The 25,746-nt window shown below is 32.9% G+C and overlaps 1 protein-coding gene and 1 non-coding gene across 3 annotated transcripts in view; both read right to left on the bottom strand.

Moving 5' to 3' along the window:
* LOC106687556 (tyrosine-protein phosphatase non-receptor type 13) overlaps positions 1 to 25,746 on the bottom strand; it is a 471,405-nt gene that overhangs the window by 379,442 nt on the left and 66,217 nt on the right. The window contains exon 1 of one of the 2 annotated variants that reach the window (XM_067045208.1): positions 3,651 to 3,864. The exons of the other annotated variant lie outside the window; for it this stretch is intronic. Within the exon in view, the coding sequence (XP_066901309.1) occupies positions 3,651 to 3,738 (88 nt within the window). The 5' untranslated portion in view covers positions 3,739 to 3,864. Of the gene's footprint in view, positions 1 to 3,650; positions 3,865 to 25,746 lie in introns of those variants that run through there. 2 annotated transcript variants of the gene reach the window in all.
* LOC112211353 (U6 spliceosomal RNA) lies at positions 3,073 to 3,176 on the bottom strand. The gene has a single exon (XR_002945567.1). It is a non-coding gene; the product is annotated as a U6 spliceosomal RNA (small nuclear RNA).

Here is a 25,746-nt window from a genome sequence, read left to right as displayed (position 1 = left end):
TCATACTTATTTGTGTTTCATTGACCGCACCCCCAACCATCTTCTCCTCATTTATCCACGGTCAACTATCTCTCATAATTATTAACATATTTTAATTTATTTTTAGTCATACATTAGTTTATTTTTTTATGTTATATATTTTCTTACTTTGTTACATTATTTTAGTTATTTGTATCTTTTATAGCTCTGATGAAGCCTTGAAAAGTGGGGCAAAACGTTGGCTCACAGTAAATAGTTTATTTACTATTTGCTATATTTTTACCCCACCCTGAGAAAATCTTCCATTTATAAAAATATTCTACTTTTTAATTTTTTTCACTAATCTCAAATGAAATAATTATTAAAAAATCAGTATGCATTTACGCTGACTGTAGGATGACGTTTAAACATTAGTAAGCATTACACAATAATATCTATATTATCAGATACAAATAATGTAATGTATAATATTTTCCCAGTTTTTTCTTATACCTTTCTTTTATTAAACCGTGCTGTAACATAATAATGACAATGAGATCATAAATTAAAAGCGATTGTAAATAGGATCTACTGTATTTATACATATAGTTAAAATGTATTGTGGATATGCATAATGTCGATTAGCGTCATAATTGTGATTTCTTTTTATAATCCCGGATTTATAAATAATGAGCATTCATTTTATACAGATTTTATGAGTAAAGAAAAGTAAACAATAAGCTAAATTTAGAAACACACACGATCCTTATTTTAAATTCATAAATGTGATGAAAAGTTAACTGCCATGTATTTGCGTCATGTTCTATTTCGATACTCCAAACAATAGAAGCGAATTTCTATAAATATTAATTTTTCGCTCACTCTTCACCATCGATGAACTAAACCTGATGAAAATACATTATTAAATAAAGATAATTAAATTATTTCCCTAAAACAAAATTAAATTAATTCTGACACATAGTTTTACACATTTTTTTTTTATATTTCACTATATAAAATTTTAAAATTAGTATTCAGTTGATATTGAAAAATATGAAGCGGAATAATGTGACAGCATGGAAGAGTGGAACCAGAAAATCGAATGAATGATGTAATGGTGCCATAAAACTATCCATATTTTTATGACCAGATTTAAATCAGTCTGTTCAGTGTCAGCCAACTGTTCAAGACTTATATTTCCTCGTCTAAGTGTCGAAGTGTCATCATCTCTCAACACGATGATGCTACAAACGGGATAATTGTTGTGCTATGAGTTAATTAGTCACGGAATTAACCTAACCTATTCCAGAACTTTTTTTTTTTGTGACCCCCTTTCTGGTCATTTTTAACATATGGAGGGATGACTAACATATTCAAACAACTATGGTGGGGGGTCGTATTTTACATTTTGTGGGACCGTCACTTAATGAAAAAGTCAACGCTCCAGACCGGATTTGAACCGGCGCAGCCAGCAGATCTCAGATTGATAGACCTGCGCCTTACTACCTGAGCTCCGAACGGACCCACTTACTTCAGAACTTACAGTTCCAATATAACAATATGTATTACTGGCTCTCGTTTGGCGTAAAAAATAACTAGTTCCCTCTTGGTTTTAATATAAAGCTAACACTCTCATGAGACTTGTTTGTATTATAACAGACATAGAGAACAGAACTCTTGACCTATTTTCTGATGCTAAGTGTTTTATATTAATATAGTAATAACAAAACTTTATTAAAGATTTACAATAAAATAAAATTACAATTTTAACTAATTATGAATACCCATACTTACAATCAATGAATATTAAGTTAAATATAATAAAAAAAAAATATTTTATTTATGAATTTTCCAAAATATTAAGTAATTACATTAGGAAAAACATACATCAAAAACTAACTTAGAAAAAAATGTCTAGACAAATTTACAAAAAAATTAAATTTTTACATGAACAGTACTAGCTTGTCCAACATTTGTTCTTTTATACATGTAACGTTTAAGATAGAATCGGCTGTAGGTTCCAATTTATTTTACTATTGGATTGAATACTATTTTATTAAAAGTATTGTTTTAATAAAATAAGTAGCATTTTGGATGTGACATAAAAACATGTTGTTATATGAGAACTACAAATTATAAGTGTTTAGTCATAGAGCATAGTAACTAACATAATGAACTATTTACAATGTTAAAATGTTAATTACCACGTTTTTTCTTCAACCAGTCACTTATCATAAAGTAATATCTAATATCATTACTATTATAAAAAACGAATTTCCTTAAGGCATCTTCAATAATTAAGAAATCATCCTTTAAAAAACCAGTGATGTAAAAAATTTTAATTACCATGTTCTACGACCGAATACCTCATTTTTTTTTGTTTATGTTCTTTTAACCTAAACCGAGATTAGATTTCAAAAAAAACTTTTCAGGACTTTATTTTATTATTTATTTGTTTTTTTAATAAATTTAAAGATGATAGTAGTTCTAACAAGACAGTATTAATTAAAGTAAAATCAAATTCATCCAATAATAGTGTAAAGTTCATTACTGATTTAATATGGTCCATATTTCAATTTAATGGAAATTCTGTTTACTTATTGACAAGCAACTTGCTTGGAATTTTAATAAAGACTGAAAATACAAAAGGCTACTCCTAGATTCCGATTATAAAAAACATACTTCAAAAACTTTTTAATCTTCTAATTTACAACAAAAAAGTCATAAATATAAAAAAAAAATTAGCCCTATTCAGACATATAGAATTAAGCTTATGGGCTTCGCTGAAACCTTCTAATTCATCTTGGATTCTCCACTTACAATTTAGAATCCTTCAAAGAATCCCTAATATTCAGTATTGTTTTCATAAATAAAACTACATTGAAAGCCCACATATTGCAAATTTACCTGAAATAGATATACCTTTTTTAATTTTAAACTACTTGGCAACACCAAACTATTGGTTGTTAAGCGTTCAGTACAATATTTTACTAATAACAACCTTCCGAGGTGACTGAAAAGAAGATGGCCAAGCGACCTTTTTTACAAAGCCATTATCATATTTAGAAATCCAACATACAATTTACTTGTGATTGCACATTTGTAAATTAAAATAAATAAATCCTGTATTTATTACAGTTTCTTATCATTCTTGTTCATTGGCCATGCATATCATCTCTTTATTGTTCTAATTTTAATATATCTACCGCCGAAGGGAATACAAAACAACTCAGAAAAAAAATTTATCACAAAACAAGCACAACCGAAATGTCAGTATAGTAACAGCAATATGACAAATAGCCATATCTTTCAGGAATGTACATATTTTACATCACATCTCAAAAGGTTTTGATTAAATCCGGAAATATCAATAATCTTTAGGGACGATAATTAAGCAATAGAATTAGTATTCATTTTTAAATTCACAAAATTTACTATCACAAATATGACATAGAATAAACAAAAAATAAAAATAAAATAGATATAGGCACAAATAAAAAATAAATAAACAGCGTTGATGATCAGTTTTACACCATTAAATAAAACGAACGAAATTTGCTTAATACTATTCTTTAAATAGTGTTTATTATTATATTTGTTGATGAAATCATGTTGAAAATGGCGCTAAGTGAGTGTTTAGCTAATAATTACACAAGAGGAGACAATACAAAAACAGAGAGATGAAAGCTCACCAGGAAAACAGATTACCCAGGGCCTCAACCACCAAAGCCTCCCGTACCTCCTCCTTAACACCGGACACTTGGCAAAGAGCTCTATCATCACTGAACGACATGACAGTCGCACTCTCACTATCACAGCGCGAGGACTGATAACAGCAGGTGTAGTGGGGGTCGCCCAGGCGACAGGTAAACAGCCATATAGATCGTTCACAGTGCAACTGGGACACCGCTCCCATCTCTATAGCTCTACTATTATCCAGGCCAAACATTCAGCCTAAACTGTTAATTTAAATCAATTGATAAAACTGTTACCGTTAATTTAATATAACTTTTATACCCATCAGTAAGTAGTAACTGATAAAAATATATTTCAAGATTTTCCTTGTTTTAGTTTATATCTATAGATATTTTGATTCTGGTTTTTTGATTTCTGTTAATTTATTTGTTTTCTTCTTTTATATATATTTTTTTTTTTCAATGACAAATAAAAAAACAGCATTAATATATAACAAAAATTGGCATTTCTTAAATTTAAATAGCTGGAAGAAGGATAAAATAAAAAAAACTATTCTTGTTTGGTTCCAAGATACTTACATTAACCAATTAACATAAATAATTAAAACCATGAATTATTTTTATTTTTATATCTTTATTCATATTTACAACTCTTCATTAAAATAGATTCAGTAAATTTGATCTCGGCTATAATTGAGCGGCATAGGCATATTAACGCGGTGTGGGTAGTGCTAAACTACCCATTGGTAGCACTCAAATGACGTTTTTACATTAGCAGGTTTGCTGCCCATCTTCTTTTCAGGCACCTCAGAGGATTGTCAGGAATGGACGAGGAAGCAAAGTTAAAGCTAGTGGATTTGTTAAGTTAGTTGCTAGTTCGGTTACATATGGAATATTAAGATCTTTATGCATGATTTTATTTGTGACAAAGTAAGGAGCACTGAGGATTTCACGAGGTATTTGGGGTCGTAAGGATTAGATATGAGAGGAATTCAAAGGTTTAGTTGAGCCCCAAATCTCAACTACGTATGTTTAGATTGGCCTAATTACACAGACATGTAGATATCAGTCTTTGGTAAAGTTGGAATAATAAAGAGTCCAAATTATCACAAACTAAACCTAATCTAACTAAAACAGCATTACAAGTTCCAGAGTGTCGAGGAGGAAGGAAATGATACTGTGCAGGCTTAGGATTGGTTACTGCCTTTCGAACAACATCCCCTATCAGGATTGCAACCACCAGTGTACGAAATAATGACAGTGCCCCACCTCACAAGTAAAGCCTCAGCGATAAGAATGTCCAATATTAAAAGGAAATACAAAGATAAGGCTGCCTAAAACATTGAAACACAGAAAGATTACAAAGGATGACTCCACTAGGTTGAAACTCACAAAGATCTCAGGCTATTATGACAGAATATAAATTATTATACAGGCAAATGAATGACCATTTATACATATTTTTTCCCTCAAAAATACTTTTTTTTCATAATCATTCGAATAATAGCATTAAGAGGTAAAAAGAAAATGACGTTGCAATAGAAAGACTAAGGATGTGTTTGATAACAGGCCTGGGTGAACCTGAAAACTTTTTTTACTGAATGATAAAAAAAAAAAATTATATTATCTTTATAATTTAAAGATTATTAAATAATCTTAAAAGGATAATTATTAAACAATTGTTTACAAAATGCAAAAAAAAAAAATGCCCACTCTAAAAAGATTATAGCAGCAAAATTTAACAATACTACCTTTCTAATGCATCTGTCCCTAATCCTTAATAAAAGAAAGCCCCTAATTCACTGAAATTGAAAAAAACGTTAATTGGGTCAAAGGTCAGGTGCTTCCTTTTTCTTTCAGAGATTTTTTTATGAAATGTCAGTTATAATCTTCTCAGAGGTAACTCCTTAAATGAGGTGTTTCAAACTTTTGAACACTTCCAATGGGATAAATCAACTTTTTTCTGAAAATATATATATTTTTTTTCTCTTCTATCGTCTGTTAAAATTATTTTATAATAATTATAAGGTAAAAATCCTGATTTCCTCTCAAACGAGAATAAAGGTCACAGTATGCCTTTTTGACACATTCTAAAAACAGCTTTATAAATGTTTGACTGGAAGGAAGCGCTCTCTGGACTACTGAAATCGCCTATCCAGTGGCACTTTTTATTAATTCAAAAAATACAGTTTACCACAATCATAAAGGGTAAAAAAACTACGGTATCAATACAGGATGCTTTCAATCTGTTAGAAACAAAAAAGCAAAATTTTTTTGACTTGAGAAATAAAAAGCTCAAGAGCTCCAGTTACCCCTTTTTAGACAAAGGATGTTAATCAACTCCTAAAACATTATTATGGGGAGGAGTGGAATGCCAAAATTCCAGAGCTGGGATTTTATAAAAAAAAAATTTACACCTACCTATTAACCATTTAGGAACTCTCTCATTTGCTGAACGCTAGTAGCTCCATATACACCTGACAAACTGCTTCGTCCGATATTCGCAAGAATTCGTCCATAAGTCTCTAGAACGTTACAGGTGCGTTTTTCAGACCAAATGGCATTCTGGTGAATTCATAGTGGTCTCTTTCGGAGGTAAATGGAGTTTTGTGCTGATCCCTGGGGTGCATTTTGATTTGGTGGTATCCTGCCTTTAGGCCTATCTAATGTGCTAAAAATCTTCGCACCGCCTAATCTATCTAGAATATCTTCAAATCTTAGGATAGGATATTTTTCATCGACCGTATTCTCATTGAGTTTACGATAATCGATTACTACCCGGTACTTTTCACCATTTTCGCCAGGGGCACACTTCATGCGTACTGCCCACAACGGAGTGTTATAGGGCGAAGTACTTTCCACAATTATCCCTTGCTTCTGTAAACTTTCTGTTTCTTCCCTAATGTGTTTTCGAAGTGCCTGGGGGTATCGCCTCTCCTCCAAGTACGTCACCTTATCATGCTTCAATGTCATTTCGTGCACCGTTTTTCCTGTAGCTCCCAGTACTTCCCCTTTTTTTTAAAAAAATAACATCATATGTGTTCAATATTGCCTCATAGCAATTCTCTCTGCGGTTAATCACACCTACTCTCGCTTTACTGTCACCCACGAGTTTCTGACAGTTGTACCTCATCCCTCTAATTCTACTGACTCCCACTATTTTTTATCTTTGCTCCCACAATTTCTAAAAGATCCCTACCAATGATTATCAGGTAGTCTCGGCGCATTTTTCCCATTACAGGGACTGTTACCTTCTCTCCCTTAGCACCCCAGTTACTCAATTCCATGTCTGTTTCCCCCTCAGTGCTGCAGGGCACACCCAGAATGATCAACTGACAATTACATACTCTGACCTGTAATTCCCTCTCTCCATCAATCAATCTCCCAAGGGCCTCTCGACAGACGATTGTGTTTGAGCTCCCAGTGTCCACCATATAGCATACTCCTCTCTTCGCTCGTATAATAGGCAAGCCACCGTGCTCTTCTCTTACATGATGGTTCTCCAACGTGCGGTCGCCTCTGTGTCAGCATACTCCTCAAAACTCTCATCATCTAGCAGTTTCTCCGGTTCTTCTCCAAGTCCTCTTATTGTCTCATAGAACAGTCCTCCCATTCTCTCAGAGACTCCCACAGATTCTCCTGCTTCATATTCTGTCTCCGAGGCCTCGGACAATTCCGTGGTATCACTCGCAGATTCATTCATCCTTCGAGAAATTTTCCTCTTCCGTAATCTCTGTGCGTTAATCTTCATGGGTTCAGACTGATTCTGCTCCCTCCGCCGATACATACAGAGACATTATCGGCCTATATGTCCAACATTCGAAGCATCTCGTGCGCGGGCAATGCGCCCAACCTTCCTGCAACCATGATTTTTGCGGTCTTTCCGCCGACCATTGTTTCAGGGTTTCGCTAGGCTCGGTCTATTTTCCTGGTTACTTGTTCTATCTTTCCTGTCATCCCAGTGCTCTCTACTTCTCAAAGGGTTAGACATGATTCTCGGTCTTTGATATTCTATCCAGGTCCACCCCGGCTCTTCTACTTTCATTTCGGCCTCCACCTCCCTTGTCTCTATAAGATCTTGAGCACATTCCACATTCCATTCCCTCCTTCTTCTCCAGTTCTTATGCCAACTGAATCTTCAGTACCATGGATAGGAATTGCATCCAATCCTGTACTTGGATTGACTCCATCATCTCGCTGAGTTTATCTGCGATTCTGTTATAGCGTGCCAGGAATACTTTGGCATACTGCCCTCTATACTGTCTCGGTTTTTTCGTGTGTTTGATCATCACGAATATGTCCTCCTCTAGGGTCCACCGTCCTCTTTAAGGTCTTCTTTAATCTTTCTTTGGTGCCCACCAGGGGGTCACTTCGTTCCCCTGAATCTGATTTAAGATACTTCTTTTTACTCGGCAGACTACTGCTGCTTTCAGTGCTTTTCCATCCTCGTTGTCCAGCAGATTCTCTGACATCTTTGCTTCTATTCGCCTCATTAGGCGATCGCCCTCTTTTAAAAATGATTTAATTCTTCGGTCTCTCCGGTGAATTTTTCTAGGTCCGACACCGCCTTCCTCAGGTCCTGGGCGGTTGCCGTACGGAGCTTTATTCATTATAGCGTCATGGCATGAAATTGCGCTAAAGAGACTAGTGGCTGAATCTCCTCCGGAGGTGGGTTTCCTGCTACTAATATTTGGTTGACTGCAGCTTGAGGTTGGTTGTTTGGGTTCAGAACTGCTGCTCTCACTATTCCGTTACTGGTCATAAGTCAAAGAGAAGAATGAAAGATGAAAAAAAAATTCTTTTAGACTCAAAATTACTCCGATATTTAAAGTTCCCGAGTTTCGGCACTAGTTATATTTTACTAAGGTGAAACTTAAAAGGAGAGAGAGAGAGAGAGAGAAGTGTGAAATCTAACGCTTGAATAATATTAGCTTAGCAATTTTTCGAATCCTCTGAAAAAATTTACGATTCAGATTCATCCTATTGTGATAGTCAATTTATTATTTCTCAAATAATAAAAACTAGTTGTAAATGTAAAGTGTAGACAATAGGCGAAATAAGCGCATTGAATATTACATCTTACTCGTGGTTTTGTCAAATACATGATCATTTCACAGATTGTGTTAATTTTTTCATTTGTTAGTTCATCTCACTACTTGTGAAACAAATAATTTAATCAATTGCCTTTAAAAAAAAAGGATAAAAACCTACCCAAAAAGCTGTTAAAATTAGCAAAACTCTCTTACATAGACCGTTTACGTTTAATTGGAAAAGAAAAGAGAATTAATTTGAAAGGTGAACAAGCTCCAATTACAGCTAACATGTTTTTATTGCCCTGTATGCATTTACTCTAACAGGCTATTGTCTCGTTTCATCGTTATATCTCTGTTACTCTTTTCTCTCTTATTTTTTGTTAGTTTTAATTAGCAATCAAATTTCAAACAATATAATAAAATCATACATCATGTGGCTAAAAATTTTATCTTTAAAACAGTACGAATGTCTTCAGTATAAATTATGTATATGCATAAATATATATTTTTACAGGAGCACACAAAACATAACAAATGTTCTTATGTAATATAAAATTATTGAAATAAAAAAATTAGTTAAGAATCTAATTTTAAGACATAAGTATGAGCTCAGATATTCACTGTGATATTAATCAGTAATTTATTTCTTAAGGTATCATTAATTAAAATAGATAATTTTATTATTGTCACATAAATTTATTATCACACATGACAATAAGTTTTTACGTTCAATGACCTATATATGAAATCAATTTATACTTTTTTAAAAACCCATTGTGTCTCTTCTTTTTCTATCTTCTTTCCAGTTTCTTCTATAGTAATTTCATAATATTTTAAGGAGTTTTGCTTTTTTAAATATCATCATAAACTACTATTATATTATTATATAAGGGTTAAATAAGTGTTTTAAAGAGTAGCTCTGATATTGTTAACAATATAGTTTGAGCATTTCTAATTAATTACTACGCACCGGGTGATAGGGTTCAATCTGAATCTGAATATCTTAAGAAATAAAAAACGAAAATTTCTAATTACTACTTTCTTTCTTATCTCCATTATTGAATTGATAAATAGCATAATTAATATATATCTAAATATATAAATATGTCCTACCTTTGCCACGTAGCACTATAAGGGGTTGGGCTGGGTCCACTGAAGGCGGGGGTTACAATATTGGCCCAGGAGCCGCTGGCCGGGGGATTCAAAGAATGGGGAGAGCCGCACCACTAGGGAATAAAAGGGTTAGGATGACTTCAGGCTTTGCCACCTCCCAGGTCTTTATGGAGGGGCGACCTCTCTGAACAGCGAGTTGGCACATGTCTTCAGGCCATCAAGAAACTTGATGTGCCTACGGCCTATGAAATCCAGCACAGTGGGGAGCTGGAGCTCATCATGGATAGCATGGTCCCTTGCTCTTTGGAGTGAAGTTCCTCGGACTATTCGCCAAAGGAGGGAATTCTGCAGCTTTCTCAGCGTGGTCTTGAAGAGTAGTCGCAGGAGCAGGGCAGCATAGAGCAGAGTCGGGCGTCAGAGTGATTGCCTTCTAAATCTTCAACTTGAAGATCCGAAGTGAGACCGTGAGATCTGCTGTAAAGTGAGCAGGTAGTAGAACCTACAGGACTTCAACCCGGCCAGTTTGAGCCTCTCACCTACGTGACTGGAGAAGGCAAGATGCCTATCAAATTTCAAGCCGAGGTAGAGGATGGTGTTTAAGAACCATCGGCTTTCGCCGTCCACTATGAACTGCTGGGGGAGTTTGCCACTCTTACCCTTTTAAAAGGACATGACTATGGTATCCGTCTACGCAGGGTTCACCCTAATACCGTCCCTCTTCAGTGCTGTTACGATGGTGGCAGAAGCATTTTTTGCATGTTCGAGGGCTACCTTCGGACCTATACTGGAGGCGTAGATCCCGATATCGTCTGCATAGACTGCTACCAATGCCACTGGGTGCTTGATAGGAACTACTGGTGCTGTAAAAACGACGAACAGTAGAGGTCCCAGCACAGAGCCTTGAGGGACTCCGGAGGTGATGGGGCCGGAGGCGAGAAGTCCACGCCAACTCAACAAAGATCTTCCACTAAGATAGCTTCAGTTGGCTTAGAGCAGCGGGGAACTCCTCTAGTATGCAGAGTAGGAGGGGATGGAACACGTTCCCGAAGGCCTGGCGGTAGTTCAGAGAGATGAAGGCCTTCTCACAGTTCTTCATCTGCTCTATGGTGTGTTTGAAGCTTCACTAGAAGGTGCTCGCAGACAACACCTCTCTGAAATCCAGTCTGCTCGGGGGGTTTAACATCGGCTTCCCTACAGTGCTCCATAAGGTGGTCGTAACCGTTCGAAGACCTTGTCCATGTGCGAGAGGAGGCTGATCGGGCGGTAGTGCTCAGGCAAGTCACCTTTCTTTACTGGCTTGAGTAGCGGCACTACGATCGTATGCTTCCAGCCAGTTGGCAGTTGAAAATTTTTACCCTTCCTGAAGCATCTTAAAGAGTACACTTGGGACCCCGCCTTGCCCAGACGCCTTGTTACCCTCAGTACGGCGTAGTACCGACTTGCTGAAGATGGGCTTCTCAACTGGACTCGGTTAAATTTATATAAAAAATAAATTAGTAATATTGTAAAGGCAATACCGTCACTGTAACGCACAAAGTTTAATTTATATCTGAATTGAGAACTCAAATTTCTAAATAAATAAAAGTATAATTTTAACATATATTTATAAATAAGTAAAAGCTTCCTAACAATGTAAATCCAAAATTCATCTCAAACTACATCTTGCTTATGCTGTTATTATCTTAATGTTAGTGAACTAAATCTAAACCTAGTGAACTTGAGATAGGGATACTACATGCTCAAGCAGAACACACAGGTATGTTTCCAGTTGGTATTCCCTTTTTGACCAAGAAAGTTACAATTTGTTCCAATACAATATTTTAACATCTAAAATAAATTTTAAAGAACAAATAAGTAAAATGTTCCTTAAACCTATTTTAATTTCTTACCTTCACAAATGAATTTTTTGCAGGGACATTTCTATTTTTATCACCAATTCTAGTCACAAAAAATTTTAATTTGTTAGAGCCAGAATATAAATAAATATAGAGGTTTTAAAAACAAATTTATCACACCATTAATCTCGGTAACTTTGGCAAAATTTCTTCACATTTTGTACCCCACTTTACTACTGACTATTATAAGTTTTCTATAGTATAACTTTTTTTTCTTGGTACTTTAAACTTAATTTTTTATCCTCAACTAGGAATCACTTTGCGACAATTTTTTTTTCAACTTTTAGAGATAAAAAATAGTAATAAAGACATGTTTGTCCTAATTTCCTACTTAACGTAATTTCTAACTGTAATGAATATTGTAAAGTTGGCAGAAGCTTAACGTAATTCTTACAAATAAATATTGTGCAATACTAATGTACAGGTAACGCTGATTAGAAAACTACTGGTGAACCTCAGAATGTTTGACCCGATACTAATCAAAATTAGAATGAAGGCGATCTTGGATAGATATAGGGAATTTGTCAAGGGTAAAGACCTCCTATTATTAAGATAATCGACCTTATAATCCGTGGTACGGTAGGGCCCTCATTATAGCGGACGCTCCTACCCTAGTTTCCCTAAAGATCGGCTTCCCTATAGCTTACTTCAGATTAATTGCTCAACTACGATTCTCTCGTAAAACTTCTTTCCATATATGTAAAACAAAACTATATATTTAAAGATGGATACCTATCTTCACTATAGAATGTATAGTTTTTGTTTCTTTTATATTATTAAATGTGTAGTGACGTTTTTGTTCTGTTTTTTTACTCTGAAGAATGTATATATCCAAGCTTTGGTGTATTGTTTTACATAACGTGGGCTAGTTCTGTTTGTTTGGTTGTTGCTCCATAAAAAAATAAACAACGAAGCTGCAATTTCTACACTCACAGTCATTAACCGGTTAACCACCTTGGCAGAATTTATCCAGTAGATGTGAACGACATTATGGTGGAATTTCTGTCAGTATTCTTCTGCATTGCCTGATAATAATGTAGTAAATACCTTAAAGACACTAGAAGCATGTACTCCGATCTTCCAGGAATCTACAGAGTTCTCCAGATTGGAGAACTGGGAACCATAGTGGATAATCGATTCATTATTACATACGGATATCTGGACATGTCGGAATAATGAAAAATGAAATAAACTATAATGCAGAAAAGATTCACTCCCTGTACCAGGTCGTGGAAAGGCCCTTCTTATACAAGATCTCACACATCTACTGATACTAAATGTCCACAAGGAAAGAGCAATATATATGGTACAAGACTCTTCCAAACAAACATAATATATTAAAAGAAATGCAAAACCTTGCAACTCCTTTAGTTCCAGCATACGCAGAGGGAGTGGGCCTTCTTCGGTTCTGGGTTTGATGGATTTGAACTGACTCACCTTCACCTAATAACTTAATACGTAACAAACAAATGCGAACAACGTCGTTGAAGAAGAAATGGAAGGTGTTTGCAAAACGTTCCTTTTCTATCTTTCACTAGCCGTATTCGTTCAGGTGAGCACCTAGGTATTATAGAAATCCTCACTTGCTCAAATCTAATACAGTTCAATCTCACAACGTGATCCCGTATTCGCTTCGTCTTCCTATTTTCATGACCTTTATTCATGTATATTAGTCATGTTCGATAGTTCCGAACTCATCTTGTCGAACTGGACGTTTCTGCAGTTGTTTGAAGGAAATAAATAAGTAATTTATGGGGTAACGAACTAAGGTAAGTTGGCCCAAGTTTTCTGTAGCCTAGAGTGGAGAGCTCACCTTTGACTTAGCTCTGTCCATGCTCGTATTGAGAATTACGAATATGTCATTTATAAAAAAAATAGTGGACATAGACTGGATCCCTTCCTGTACCTTGGGTGTTTCATATTCTTTTAATGAGTGGTTGTCACCATATTTTGCTCCTTTTTCAATTCTCAGATTGACCTGTTTCTCCTTGGTGGCTGTTGCGATGTTCTTTCTGATCCTGCCACAGGTTTTTGTGAGATCGATGAACAATCTTTTTCAATGGCCTTATTATATATCTTTGAGGAGATCCTGGATGGATCTATTTCTCCTAAATCAATACTACCCTTATTCCACGATTGCTTATGTAATTGTACTAAAACAAAAGCGTGATCAAGATAAAATTAAAGTTTATCTTTCTATTATATGTAATTTATATATGTCTGATCACGGATTGATCAGTATGCTGTGTAATGTGGCAACCTGATGTATTTGGGCAGCATGAATGAATAAATTTCTTTCTCTTCTCATTATATTAATGAAAAAATGTGACTTTTTTATGAACTTATTTATCCAATATTAATTTATAGGTCAATCCTAGTTGTTTTAGTTTAGTTGTTAGTCAACCACTAAACGTGTCTGATCAAATAATTAAGAAATACTTTTTGGTTTTGTTATAACAATTTCTAAAATTAAAAGGAATACTTAAGCTGTTAGAGTCGGAGTATCCAACACTAGCAGTATTTGGAGGTAATTGCGTAGGGGAAGGAAGAGGGAAGTGACAGACCTGGCTGAGGGAATCTTCGTATCGATCTCTAGATCTCTAAATAATCGACCTTCATTCCGGCTAATGAGGGCTGAGGAAAGCGTTTTAAGAAGTTGGGATTATCAGTCATTAAGGGAAGTTCAGCTCATCCGCAGGAAAAGCCACTCATTACACTTTCTTACGCCCCCCTTCTTTTCATGAGTTTTTTTTGGGGGTAGACTGCTTAAAGCTTTTGTTTTCTGCGCTGAGTTTATTCCAGCGGCTGCTTTATGTTAGAACTTTAAAAAGATTTATGGCCTGTTTGGGAAGATGAATTAGCGACTTGAGAACAGATTTCCTTTACCCCATACTGCTATTCTTAGCGTTTTTTGTTGTTGTTTTTTCCAATGCAATGATCAGGATAAATCCCAGATTTAGAACAGTAACCTTAGAAAGATAAAAATATAGACACATATAAATGCATTTAGATATCACTTAATTCAACTTCTTCGATTTCAAGAAATTTAAAATCATGCTTATTTTATATATAACAAGATGGTCAGGTTAGCGGTCAAAAGAGAAGAACTGCAACCCTGATCATCTTCTTATATATGAATTATTACGGTCAACTATATATAATACATGCTTATTTCACATTTTTTTTCATATTTTTCGAAAAGCTAAAGATTTTAATTTATGTTTCACTTCGTATATATCTTTTTATTGAAATTCAATTTTGGAAAAAAAAACAATTCATAGATGAAAATTATAACACAATTAATTCTCATATATTTTTCAGGGAACTTAAAATCAAGAGAATCGTTAAATGGCAAGAGCTGTTGAGCCATATATTAGTATGTTAAAAAGAGCAATTCATTACAATTTCATTATCAGTCATGCTAAATTATCTTACTATTGTCACCATTGTATACATGTATTTGTAAATTTATTTATCAATATTTTAAAATTTAAGTCGAGGTTTTAAATTGTATTTTGTGCATCACTCGGCTGAAGGTTCATTCCAGTTTTTAATTATAAGAAACATTGTATTATGTATTTTTGAAAAAAAAATTTCTTATTAAAACGAAATGAATCAATATCAATGAAATAAACAAAATCTTAGCCCAAGAGATGACAAAAAAACCGTTGTTCAAAGAAATATATCGAAGCTGTTTCGGAAGTTATTGGGAATAAAAATAAAATCGTTTAAGCTTGTTATTCTTCTATTTCTCACATATTAAAGGTGCTGACTTTCCATATGTTTCAATCCAATGATATTTTTCTTTTTGGCCTGAATATTTTTGACGATTGTGGGAAAATTTTAGAATAACACTATTATAACAATTCATATGTATCTGTTCGGGATGCAAGGATAATCGCTGAAGGCAATTATCCAAAAATAAGTTAATAAATTAATTAACTTTGAGTTCTGCAAAACTATTATTATAATTGGATTCTTTTCCCAAGGCTTTTTGTGTGTTTACCAATTTACCAATTAGATACCTTTATATTTATAAAATGTTGTCACCATTAATAATACAATATAATAAGGGATGATATTCTGTAATATGATAGTAAATAAACTACATAAAGGAACTACGTATTTATTTACAATGATTGATAAATGGTGTTATTAAAATGATCAAGATAAATGGTTTGCCATAAAATATGATTATTACATTATAACTTATTACCTAATATGTACATATAGCTGCTGATTTGGATGGTGTGCGTCGAGTATGAAGTGGTGGCGTGTTGTTTAAGAATGGCGTTCCAGGTCTCATAGGGCCTTCTTAGAACTTCGTCTCGTCAAAATGCATCTTTGTGTCCCTTCGTTCTTCTTACTTCTATGTCTTCGTCTTCAATGCCCTTTTCCTGGTCTGGTTGTCCTGCCCCTTTTCTCCCACCTCCCCTTAGGGCCGTTACCTTTTTTTTAAAATCTAATTCCTCAATGGCCAGAGGTGACAGAACAGCCCCTAGGTGTTCGTCCTCTCTATGCCCGAGAGGGGGTGGGAATGTTTGACATGTCTAGGAAGGGTTTGTAACTGCTTAATTGGCTTCTGATTCTTTGGCAAAAACTGTGGTATACTAAGATGTTAAAAGCTCTGATACGGGACCCCTATGGCAAATAAATTGATACACATGGTCAATCAGCAATCTTCCAGTAAAACACAGGTGTATGTTTGTATATACGGCCACTGTGAAAAGTCCCTTGAAATATATCCCACCTTGGCCAGGTATCGGAACATATGGTGAAAAACCTTAATAATGTCGAGAACTGTTAAAATGTCAATACATATCATAATATACCTGTTAAAATGCTCTTAATTTGGGTTTTCTTAAATATCTTGCTTTCTGACTACTTTGTATTAATACAGGAGATAAAAAAGAAATTGTTCTAAGAATCGATAACATTGTTTTACTCGGATTATAGGTTAGACATCAAGTAACAAATTTAGTATAGTGTTAGTAGTAATTTTTTTTTTATTACATCATATCTAGCTATTTCTGGTACACATCGGGAGGGGGAGGGGAGAGGGGGGCTCTACATGCAACCAATCTACTCTGCTCGGAGTGAAGGAGTCAAGTTTTCATTCTATGAGTCCGCCACGGAATAAAAGTCAAATCTGTAAGGCTAGATTCGAATTGTTTTATCATAAACATAAATCTCTTTTCAATTCGTTGGAAAAATGACCAAATAATCATTAATCAGACATATCTTAATAAAAGTGCTTTGAATTTTTTTTATATCATTAAATACATTAAAGATTAAAATTAAAAGCATTTAAAGATTAAAAATCTCTGCATGACAGTACCATAATGAGATGATTTATTGAATTTTCAAAATTATCAAATCAAAGTCTTGGTTTTATGCATATATAATGAGCTAGCTTAGTTCAGGTAAGATAATGTTGAATTATTACTCAGGATACAAAACGGCGCTGTAGACGCAAACCCACAAAGCATCTAAAGTGAGCGGGAAGTATACCTAGAGGTAGGAAGGCGTTCCTCAGCCCAGATTCTTAATCTTGACAAAGGGGCCTACAATACAAATGCTTCACTTTCTCCTTTGATTTATTTCACGCCTATTAAGAAAAAGAATTACCCTTCCCAGAAGAATTCTTTCTTCTCACGTAAACTAAATATAAATACTGAATATTACAGTCGTATACATTCCTGTGTTGTGCTTCAGCAATAAAATAATTGTCCACGAGTTATATAATCATAAAATGTAATTCCGCCGACTGAATAATAATTACTTAAGGAAACATTTATAATGATAAACTACGATAAAACTCCAAAACATTAAAATATTCTTTCATATTTTCTAAGAATGTTGAAATTATAAGTTAATTTTAGTTTCAGCAACATATATTTTTGACTACGTGACGATTCAAGCACCACTAGTTGTGTAAACATATTCAGTTTTAGATTCCTTTGTGAATGTGTTTCTTTGGTCATGAGTAAGGGGAAAAAATCATAAATTCTTATACATTTACAATTACTTATACTGTATGATAATAAAATTACTTAATTTATAAACATGTTTAATAACAATATTAATACTTGTAAAGCAATTAAATTAATACTGATACTTATAATTACTTCACTACCATAATATGTATTATTTATATATTTTTATAATGTTATTATTCTTTTAAATAATATTAATACTTGCATAATAAAAAAAAGATTATTTAAATGTATATTATTTTACTTTCAGTTGGCACTTGTTTGCTATATTCAATTTGTACACAAACTTGTATCTAATTAACTTTAAAGAGACGCTAAAGTTAAACATAATAAAACTTTTTAAAGAAAAATATGTAATATATTTTATATTAATATAAATAATTAAAATAACTTAATATTATCTCAACGAATGTCAACAAATTTTATATGGTTGTTTAATTTTTAATTGATTTATATTAAGCACAATGATTGAGGAAAAATCCGAAGGACTGCAATTAGCCCACATTCAAATTTAGAGACAATCAAAATGCAGAGAGATTAATGTTAGAACAGCCGATATTACAATTAATGAGGTATATAGGGATAAGGTGAATAGATATGAAGGTTAGACTGACAGTTGCTTCATTGCCATTATACACACAAGCAACTATCACATCAGACCTAGTGCGACAAAACTGTCACAATGGTAAATTGTATCATGGCGGAACCCATCATTTTACACAACAGATTACACAATGTCAATGGCAGTGACAACTGCTGCTTAGTTGAAAACTATTTTACTATAAACTAAACTAGTTATTAGGCATGTGAATGAGTTTTTATAATATTACGAACATTATACTGTACTACCGTGGACACTCTTTTTTAAATAACTTCTTACTTAGTGAATAAAGACTTATATTCCAAACATATGTCCAATACATTATTTGTAACAAGTTAAAATGTTATCTTTCAGGTAGTGAATTAAAATATAATCCTAGCGGATCGTTAATATATCTGTTTTATCCTTCATGTTTCTCGTAACATGAGACTAGATATAAGGTTATGAATTGAATACAGAGACCATTCTAAAGATTGAGTCCCTGATCTTCATGCGGACGTGGAGACAGGGAGGGTAGGCCCTACGAACCATAAATATGAAGCAGCGTCGTCTCATTTAACCAGGGTCTCTCTGTAGCTCATCCTCATGGCATGGGATTGAATTTCTTATGGGTTAGGTCCCAGCTGAGGTTAGTTCATAGCATGACTCCATCTTGTTTTGCAGTGTGTCCGCTCCAAGTGTGGTATAATTAGTTGATAATTTCAAATGTGGTTGCTCTTTTTTCATTTGTGAAAAAATCTGTACTATATGATTTTTCACTTCATAAATTATAATTTTTATAATTATGATTATAACTTAACTAAACAATAGGGAGTTGAAATAAACATCATTGAAGAGATATGGATATTCTATCCTACAGGCCTTCCCTATTGTATAACAAGGATGTTAAAGCCCCTTATTATCATCCTGTTATTCTTGCTATTTTAACCTGTTTGGTATCCTTTGTAATATGTAACGGCTTCAGAATCATAGCTTTGTTGCCTTGTCTTTATGCATTAATACTAGGTTCTGTCTTTTGTATTCTAATCGCTTGTCGATTCATTCAATAGTGCCAATAGACTTTTATTGAATTTTATTGAAAAAAATTCAAAGTTCCCTTGTATACAATTAAATGTAGCTTTCTAGGTGAAAACAAATTTTGGATCGGCCTGTACATATCATCCTTATACAATGATTTGACAGTAAGTTGTGATAAAACTGCTTCAAACCAACAATTAATACAATTTTTATAACGAATTTTAAGAGGATTTTTTTTCTTTAAACAAAACTAAGAAATTATTAAAATATATATATTTTTGTTTAAGCTTTTATTAAAGTGACTGGGTAATGTTTATTTGGCCATGCTGTCTCAGTTTCGTGACAGTAGTACAATGACAGAAAACTATTATGGTGTAGGTGAGATTTAAATCAATATAGTGTTGATATAGAGTTCACATCACCCATTATCAACTTTAATCAATTCATTAAAGCTGCTGGCAAAAATAGTATTTATACATCAATATTTGCATCATGTTTAAGAGACCACTATGTGAATGTAAATAACTTGTGTTTATTTACATTGCAAGCAAAAAAGTCAATAAAATCAACTTCAATTTTTAACAATGTTTTGGATCCTTTTTTTCAGTTGAACATCATCGAAAGAAACATAGAAATGTGCGTAATTGTATTCATTTAATTTATAATGAATAAACAAAAAAAAAGTGACGGCTCTAGATAAAACTGTTTTTTTTCTCGAAAAATCAAAGCTATTATTGAAAAATAAAAGATTTAAGGAAAGTGGGTTGTCGGAATATGATCCCGATTCTTTATTTTACACGATTGGGTCTTGGTATCATCATTTATGAATAAAAAATTTATTCAATTTCGTTTATGCCATTTGCTTCTCATAAGCAGAAAAATAGACTAGTTTATGGTATGTTTAAACAGTACAAATAGATGGCAATATTAGTGAAAACACTTGTAGTAACATCTCTAAATATTTTTAAAATTTTACTGAAAGGGTATTCGTTTCATTCATTATTTTAAAACCTTGACAAAATATTCAGTAATTGCAGATTCAATAAGAAAACTAAATTAATGAATTTTATCTAAATATATACTGTTATTTCAATCAAGTCACTAAAGAATTTACAGTAAGAATATTTTCAAGTCAATAATTTTATAAATAAACAGAGTCCTAAAAAAAAAGATAAAACAATATAGCAACAGATAAATAGAACTATATTTCTATTCTGCCGGAGTTTTTATTACGAGAAATAAAGATTTTAGTGGTATTAAAGGTTAAAGAACCAAGGAAGGTCGTATATTGATTATATAACATTGATTTATATGAAGTATAAATTGAGTTCCGGTAATTCTCTCATTTTCGGATGAGTAAATTTAAGAATCTCGGTGATAGGTTTTGATAGAGAAAGCTTGGCTTATTCTCTAATTGTAAACTCTTCAGGTTTTTTTTATTAAAATCATGGTCCATATTTAAATAACTAATGATTTAATTTTTAATAAATGAATTTAGGTTTACAACCATTTGATAGTTTCTTTGAGGATTATAAATATACTCTTTAAGAAATTGATATCAGCATTATTTGATCTCAAATATTATCTTTTTCGGAAAAATAATTTCTATAAAATAATCAGTTTGCAATTGAAGCTAATATTAGTTATTGAATTTATATTATATATATGTATGTAAACACCCCCGAATATGTAATTTGTAAGCGTATGAGTGATGACTCTATCATGTGCACAGTAGTAACAATCCAAATATATTTGATCCATGCTCCAGGAAAAGAAATATATGTCCTCTGTGCAGTACTGATCATGAATAGCCATTATCCGTGGATCTAGCCACTTTGTCAAGATCCTTATATATTAATCATTATTGACATTTATTTAATATTAACTGTTTAATTTAAACAAGAATTAATTTATATAACAACGGCACCACCTGTTACTGAAGGATTCAAACTATGGGATTGCTGTACATTTATAGATTATTAAGATATCTAGGAGATTTGAGTAGTCAACAAATTTACGGTAATACCCCTGCCTCCGTGCCAAAAATAGGTTTAGACACTTCTCATGATAAAAAAATATTAATATACCTGAGGCAAGAGCTAAGAATATATCGCAAAATGGTAGGAAACATTGGTGAATTCACCGTTAAAAAACTAAGCCTCAAAACGTTGCTTCTACTGCTGAACAAAATAAAATGATACAATGAGGCACCCGTCCATCACAAAACTAGGACACTCAAAGAAACAAATACCTCATGGGAGAAAAGGTTCAAAATAGAGAAAAAAGTTTAAAATAGAAAAGGCAGAAAAATATTCAACCAACGGGTCACAGGGACAAAACCTAGGGTGGCAAGAGAGCGGCCAATTGTTAGGGAAAAACACAGCAGTTATATATTTAGATCGTAGGCGTTCAAGTTAGGCAATGTAGCTATTTTATTTTGTTAAACTAATTTAGCTAATCCTGTATTTTATTCTTTTGTATAAGATAAAAATATATCATAAAAAAGGACCCTTGACCGTTCGGGGATTGTATTTGTATAGATTTATTTTATATTTATATGAGTGCTTACTACAAAGTATTTCTTTCTTAAGATACTCCCGTTAACAAGAAAAAACAAAATTAAAAAAAAAAATACATATTGTATTAAAAATAGTGAAATGTAATATCAAATTAAATTAAATTAAATAAGATTAATTTACTTCTACTAATCATTTTTTTCATTCATTACAAATAGTCGTAATCAAACTGGTTTGAGAATGGATTCTATGTAGAACTTGAATTCTAAATAGATATTTGATATTTTTCTGGATAAACATAACTTTATTTGTACTCACCTTGAACGTATTTGTGCTTAAGTATTTTATGCTTTACTCAAAAATTTAAAATAAATGCAAAGTAATGAGCAATCATACCCAATTTTCCCAACTCTAAAATCGGCAGTATTTTTCTTATGAAACTAAGATTACATTAAAAATTTACATTACATATATTAATATTTCTATGGTTTATGTTTTTCAATATTTGTAGTACATGAGAATTCAATCTGAACCGCTTGTCAAGATTAAATTTAGCGAGCAAGTAAAGTGATTTTTGGATAAAACAATTAGAAAACAAAGAGCTAACAACTAAACATGATCCCTTCCATTGGACAAATATAGATTTTTTAAAAATTGATACTAGACAAATACAAGAAAGTTTCAGTGGTCGATTCCAGACCTCAATTGTGATCAAAAAGTCCTGGATAACCATAATCCTATTTTTAGCGGAATCAAAGGCTGAAATATATCCACGACTGCTAGTAATGCTTTTTTGGCACAAATTTGCATCCGCTGAGTGTTGAGTGAACCCATCGTGATATATGAGGCACTAATTGTACTTTCAATGGTACTTTGGGTTCAGTGTTTATGGGAGCAGTAAGACGAGTTGGAGGTGGGTGTAGATGTTCAGGTGTTAATTTGACTCCTAAGCACAAATGATTTAGAGGCATTAACGGAGGAGAAGGTTGAGACTGAAGATGAAAGGACTGGATATGGGGTTGAGCGACCTAAGATGCCTGACGTCCTGACTGGTTCTTAGTTGTAGTTTCAGAATATGGTTTTCTGGATTCCTGAAAATCATGATTCGTCGCAGTTGAGGTAGAGGGTATTTGTTGGTTGAATTGAGGTTTTTTAAATTCGGGAAAAATTGTCAAATTAACTTCAGGTGCCTGTTTAGTACCCTCAGTTTACAAACGTTTTTGTATATTTCACAGCCTTTTAAATATACATGGTGATATTTCCCACAGAGAGAACATTTAGCTGCTTTATCACGTAGTTTCAGGCAAGTGTGAGATGCGTGAGGTTCGGTACATTTGACGCATCTTGACTGGTGATGACATTAACTCTTATATTGTAAATTCAGTATTTGTATTTGTTGATGAAAGTGTTCACAGGCATGATCTGAGAATAAGACGTAGATTCTACCTGAAATAAAAACAGTAAGCCAGCATTGTTTAATGAATAAAGAATCCAATCAAGCGAAGAAGCAGTAGCAGTCGAGACCAGAAGGAAAGTATTCCTCTTCGGAGATGAAAACTTAAAACAATAACTGGAAGGAAACAGTCCGCTTCTATTTTCCTAGTCCCTTTAGGCCCGACCCTTTCCTCTCTCCTGGCATTGAACCTAGCTAGTCCTAAGTTACTTCATACATTCAACATTCAATCCTCCTTAAATCGTCCTATGTCCAGAACTAACCATACGTTCGGTTAGGAACTCTATCCGTTGAAATTAGCATAAGTTTAATTATTAAGTAAATATCTTAGAAGCAGATAATAACCAACAATGCATATTTCATCTTTACATGTATACAAATAGAAAATATATTTCTTTTTTCAAATTCTTAAATAAGTATAAATAAACTTCATACATATCAATTATCAAAGTAAAAAATAAGTATATATTATAACTTTGTTCGCACCAATTTAGTCGTGTGTTATTAACCCTACTCATGTTATTATAATTAATAGTATTGACAATTATATTAATATGTTATACAATAAATTAATTTCAATTGAAAAAGAGCCAGTTCGCCACCTTTCATTTTCTTTAAATCATAAATATAATATTAAATAAAATAATTTATTTTGTTATCTATGAATAAACAATAAAATATAAACAAATGAATATAATAGTGAAGCAAAATAATTAGAAGTACATTTTTTAACGGCAAATAAGGTTATAGAAATTTTAACCTTCCACTTATATCAAGAACAAGGAGAGACTTGCGAATTACTTGTAGCGTTAGAATGAATGAACTCCATGGGCGTACATAAAAAATTGGCGAAAATTAAAAATAAAAGAATAAAAAAAAATAAGAAAAAGTTCACTGAAATTAATAAGCCCTAAAATTTCTATGAATTTTAAAGAACGCTAAAAACTAATCTGACTTTCTTTATTCCTAACAAAACATTTATTTTCTACTTTAATTGAAACGAATTTTGATTTTTGTACTCATTTAAACTGTAATAATATGTTTTTCTTATTGAAGAAAATATATACAAAACAAAACTGATTGGTATATAATAACTCTGAAATTCGACTTGTATATAAAAAATTAAGTACACATTTAATAATTCAGAAGAAAAAAAAGTAAGTATGCATTTAATTATTCCTCTAAAGTGACACAAACATTTATTATGAATGTGAAACTAAAATATTATTCCTTTATTTATTATTCGGTAACTTTCGGCTATATAAATAACTTTTTTTATTACATAGTTGCTTAAATAAATATCTTAAATGTTGAACTCACAAACGAATAGCAACAAAGAAATAATTCTAACAGGGAAACACCCTCAGGTACAGGGAAGGACTAAGCCCACACGATCTCTCTTTTTTACAACAACCCTTTCTAGAGTATTAGAAGGTGTTGGTTTCTTAACACTATTTTTTTTTATTCCCCTTCCTCTCCATTTCTACCATACAGGGTTCGGCAACAGTGGTGTAGTGCGCTAGGGTTACCCATGCCACTGCTACCAATAATTATCAATTTTATTTTACCACTGGAAAACTTTAAAAAATAATAAATAAAAATGATTCTCAACACTAAAGCTAGTAATTGCTAGCTCCACGCGCCATAAATATACAACACGGGAAGCTGTCACATTCTTGTGTCTATCTACGAGTATTTTTAATTCCTAGAAATTTCCCTCCACCGACACTTCCTTGTAGTTCTAAACTATCCTCTATGCACATAGGAAACACAATGTTAATATTTCAATCACCAAGCACAAGTTGGTCAATTATTTTCGAAAGCTGTCGAAGGACATTCAAGGAGACAAGTTGTAAATACTAGCCTGTATATATGAGAAGTTTTACACAGTATGAAATAGATAATGTTTCTCCTCCTCGTACGAATAAAGATGCTTAAGAAGTTAAGAAGTTAAACAGATGCTTTTCCATCACAATTGTGAAGATCCATTAAGCTCTGATGCAGTTCAGCCGTTGAGATATATCTCATCATATCGAAGAGAGCTTTTCATCGGGTGCAAACTTTATTCAATTTTGAGTGGCTTATGGCTCTAATCGCTCTACTGAAAGGTCTTCGCCTATCGCCAGGAGCAAATAGGATTATTCTCTCCGCTCCTTTGAACTAAAGCCAGAGCAATTACTGAGAAAATTGAACTTCACGCCAAAGTTAGAAACATCCTACCATTGTTGTGAAACGGTAAATATATTTTCAGATATAAATTAAAAAGAATTTCAAAGTAAATTGCCAGAATTGTAATGGTTTATATATAGGTGAAACATCTAAAAAATTAAAAACAAGAATTGATTAACATAATATTAATTGTAAAAATATAAAAAATATCAAAACTACAGCATTGGCACAACATAGTATTAAATATAAACATCAATTTGATTTTAATAATCCAGAAATTTTAGATATAGTCAAGAACAG

This window comes from Halyomorpha halys, unplaced genomic scaffold, assembly GCF_000696795.3.
Source record: "Halyomorpha halys isolate HHAL.00 unplaced genomic scaffold, Hhal_1.1 Scaffold979.1, whole genome shotgun sequence".
Lineage (NCBI taxonomy): Eukaryota > Metazoa > Arthropoda > Insecta > Hemiptera > Pentatomidae > Halyomorpha > Halyomorpha halys.
Note: the sequence above shows the minus strand (reverse complement) of the source record. Positions and strands in the feature narration are given on the sequence as shown.